The 4,406-nt window shown below is 49.6% G+C and overlaps 1 protein-coding gene across 1 annotated transcript; it reads left to right on the top strand.

Moving 5' to 3' along the window:
- Positions 1-916: 916 nt before the first annotated feature.
- LOC119297733 (dehydration-responsive element-binding protein 1H-like) lies at positions 917-1,817 on the top strand. Its single transcript, XM_037575403.1, has one exon. It carries the CDS (start codon positions 1,022-1,024, stop codon positions 1,739-1,741), a length of 720 nt encoding a protein of 239 aa, XP_037431300.1. The 5' UTR covers positions 917-1,021; the 3' UTR covers positions 1,742-1,817.
- Positions 1,818-4,406: the final 2,589 nt, after the last annotated feature.

The following is a 4,406-nucleotide window of genomic DNA, read 5'->3' as shown; positions in this document are numbered from 1 at the left end:
GTTGGACTTCCTCTCCTAAAACCCATTATATGATCTATGTGCTTGGATCCGAGTCCAAGGACGACACCCTTCATGCACATTTTCATTTAAAAGGCACCACTATTAAGGAAACTTATCTTATTTTTTCGTTCTGAAGAGCTCTCGTCCCGGTTTCTCAATAAAAGACAACGTTAGGGAAACTTCTAATAGTTCGAGTGTTGTCAACACGGTGGTAGTTATTGACGTTTTATTACAATGAGTCGCACGCCTTGCCTAATTCTTTCTTCTCATTGCTTTAGTAGTTGTGCACGTCCTATCCATGCAAAGGTCAGGTGTGCGTTTAGCTCCTTGAGACACTACAATTCAATGAAAATGCCCTCTGCTTCCTTGAGTCCCAATTGCTTCGGACCATATGTCGGTAATTTGGCGCCATCGCGGTTTACGGTCACCGGTGTCTCTCGTGCCTTCCGTGTCCAGATAACTTGGAGAAACACAGGACTCATTCAATAGTACTCCCTCTGTCCCAAACTATAAAAACGTTTTTAACACTATAGTAGTGTTAAAAACGTTGTTATATTAGGGGACGGAGCGAGTAACAACTGTCTGTCCCTTCGAGCCTTCACTAGTTCACTTCGTCACGCGCCTACCAGCCGTCCAACCCCAGCCTTCACTAGTTCACTGTGTTAAGCAAGCAGGAAGTTGCCTCTTGTTTAACACTGCAAAGCCGAAAGCCCCCACACGCCCAGCAGGAGAAAAGTCACATGAGGCTATTAACGCCACTTAATTTAATCCTACACGGTCCCATCGTCACCAGCTGTTTGTACGCCGGCATCCCGACCGCTGTCTTCAGCGCGTTCATACATTCGAAGCTCCAGCACAGCACATAACTATAAATACATCTCACACACTCCACAGATGCCAACAGCGAACACTCCCACTCAAGCTCAAGTATCTCGCACCGGAGTAGCTCACACTCCTCACTAAGCTCAAGCACCAAGCTCGACTGCTCAGAAAGGAAGCGCCGACCACTCTGCCGGTTGCCATGGGCATGGGCCTTGAGATCCTGAGCTCCTCCCCCTCCTCTTCCAACGAGAACGCGTTGGTGGCCAAGCGCCCGGCGGGGCGCACCAAGTTCCGGGAGACAAGGCACCCGGTGTACCGCGGCGTGCGGCGCCGGGGCAACGCCGAGCGGTGGGTCTGCGAGGTGCGCGTCCCCGGCAAGCGCGGCGCGAGGCTCTGGCTCGGGACGTATGCCACGGCCGAGATCGCAGCGCGCGCCAACGACGCCGCCATGCTCGCCCTGGGCGGCCGCTCCGCCGCGCGCCTTAACTTCCCGGACTCCGCGTGGCTGCTCGCCGTGCCGTCCGCGCACTCCGATCTCGCCGACGTCCGGCGCGCGGCGGTCGAGGCCGTCGCGGATTTGCAGCGACGGGAGGCTGCCGGTGGGTCCATCACCGCCACCGTCAACGAGGAGGCCTCCTGTGGCGCTCCTGCGGAGTCGTCGTCGGAGTCTGACGATGCCGGTTCGTCGGAGACGTCGAAACCTTCTGCGCATGGGGCCTTTGCGCTGCCGGGCGGAATGGACGTCGAAATGTTCAGTAGGCTTGACTTGTTCCCGGAAACGGACTTGGGCTCGTACTACGCGAGCCTCGCGGAGGCGCTGCTCATGGACCCACCGCCGGTGGCGACCGGCACCGGCGCGTACTGGGATGACGGAGAGTTCGGCGAGGTGGCAACTGAGTTCGCGCTCTGGAGCTTGTAGCCGATTCTGCTATGTTTTGACTCTGTAGTCTTTATTTTTTCCAGTTGAGAATTCATTATAACACAGTTTTATTCCACTGTTTATACTCCGGTTCTTCTCTAGCTGAGACGAAGTACACGCAGTTTCAAGCTGTAAAAAGGAGCACACAAAAAAAAACACAAATCGAAGCAGATACAGTAGTAGAACGAGAGGCGAGACGGCTTTGCAATGGGCTCCAGAAAAAGGAAATATTCCTTCATGCAGCATGAGCTCAACAGGCAAAGCAGAACCCGACGAGAGAGAGGCAGCTTTCAGTCGATGTTAACCCTTGTTCGCAACGAGCAATCCACAAGATGTGGTCCGATGTCATGTCTCCCATCCGTCTGTCTATAACGTGTGGTCTCTCGGGTTGATCTGGTCACGGGCCCAGCAGGTTTGAGCGACGAGAGCTCTGAATCTTCTCGGTGTGTCTCCTGTGGAAATCTTTGCAGCTGAGCCTGCCGTCACCTTCACTCACAGACTCGCTTTCAGCGGGACTAAGATGATGAGGCAGCAGCACACTCTCACGCGGGGCGGGGAGCCGGCGGGTGTTCTTCCGATATCTTTTGTAGGATGTGACTTGTCCTTGTAGCCAGATATTTAGACGTGTAGTGATACTTGCTGAGTAGTGACTAGCGCGTGTGCACAATACGTAATTCCGAACTTGTTTCCATTCGGTGTAAAGGATTTCACAGGATTTGTATAACACTATAATTTCTTTCGTAGTACTATTTTGAAGGAAAACTATAGGAAAATGATAACTAGCAAACACCAGATTTTTTGGCGCTCTGAGTGAACGCCCTCAAAGCCGTCTGATCATGGTAGAACAACAGCAATTTTTCTGTGAAGCGTGACAGTTTTCTGTTTTTTTCCCCGCTACATGACCATTTCGCCTCCGATCATGGCAAACCCTACAAAGTTGACATGACAAATTTATTAGTAGGTTTGGCATTGTAAGTTTGACGTATGCTGAAAAAACGCTCCCCGGAAATGTTCCCCGGATATTGCTGTCCAAACTACATCAATAGTTCTGCTAAGTCTCAGTACACTGAGACTTCGTTATGTTTTAATTGATACTATCTTTTTTTTTATTTTTTTGCGGGTGAAAGAAAATTTATTTCTCACACATAAAGTGCCTCGGCATTATATAAGTTAGGTACCTCATCCGGTCCAGATCCCAACCACACCACCGTACGTTTATGAACTCTACCAAAGTTTGCAAGAAAATGACTCACACCGTTCTGTTCTCTACGAATATGAACTAGCTTAACCTCCCTTCCTGCTAGCATCAAACGCCTAACCCGATCAACAAGCAAGGCAAAACGAGATCTATCCCTCGTCGGTGCTAGTAGCGCATGTACCGCCACCGCGCAGTCTGTCTCCATCTCAATAGGCAAAGGGGTCCATTGAAGTGCCAAGTTGAGCCCGTCCATGCAGGCCTGCAGTTCGGCTTCCAGAGGATCCGAACACGTCCGGAGTTCTCTGCATAAAGAAAAAATGATGTCGCCCGTGTCGCTCCGGAGGACCATGCCTGTACCAGCCTCTCCCACTACTAGGAAAAGACATGCTAGTGGCGCATCGAATTTGCCTTCTAATGGCGCACTACCGGTGCGCCACTGGCATCATGCCATTAGAATTAAATTCTAATGGCGCACCACCGGTGCGCCATTAGTATCTGGTGTTCTAATGGCGCACCACGTAGTGCGCCATTAGTATATCCTGCAGTGCGCCATTAGAATGCCTCCCAGGGGGGCATATGTACCCATGTGCTTTGGCATTCTAATGGCGCATCAGCAGTAAATGCGCCATTAGTGTGATGATCACAGTGCGCCATTAGTGTCTTGTGTGGTGCGCCATTAGTATGAATATTAGTTATTTTTTTGCTTTTCTGATTTTTGCACAGGTTACAAAATATATTATTGGACAGAATATAGACAGCAGCACACAGCAACATCAGATTCATCGAATACAATAGAAGATTAGTCTCCGAATACAATTCATCATATTAGTCTCTGAATTCAAAAGACCGAACAAAGATAAAACATTACAAGTCTCAAGACCGCGAGTATCGAGTTTGCCTTCACATTACAAGTCGATATCGATCATCTAAACTATCATCACATAGAAGAGAGCTGTGGTCATCACGATGAGCATCATCGCGATCAAACTGGTCTTCATCCGGTTCCTCCAACGCTCCCTCCTCTCTCCCGCTAGATAGCGGGCGTATCTACATTCGGCCTCCGCCCTAGTGGTGTACCCTTTATAACTGTTACCACTGAAACGGTGAACCTGTCTCCGACACTCCTCCCAGTCGTCGTAGACTCCGGGAACCTTACCCTTGTACACGACATACGACGGCATCTCTATGCACAAGCCAAACAACAGACAATACATAAGCAATATGTAAGTATGCAACAAAAGGATCGGAAGAGAAAAGTAAGACATTAATAGCACGATTCATGGTCCTACTAATAAATAGCATCGATTACATCTAAGTTGAACGACTGTCCAAACCAAAGAGACATACGAATTCATTAAAGTATAATTACAACATGAGCCAATCAATGTTTCAGAACTACACATCACTATTTCCGACTCGACTCATCGGACAGGAACGTGGATGAAGCCGCCGTCTGTCGTGATGGTC

The sequence above is a fragment of the Triticum dicoccoides genome, chromosome 5A, assembly GCF_002162155.2.
Source record: "Triticum dicoccoides isolate Atlit2015 ecotype Zavitan chromosome 5A, WEW_v2.0, whole genome shotgun sequence".
NCBI lineage: Eukaryota > Viridiplantae > Streptophyta > Magnoliopsida > Poales > Poaceae > Triticum > Triticum dicoccoides.
Note: the sequence above shows the minus strand (reverse complement) of the source record. Positions and strands in the feature narration are given on the sequence as shown.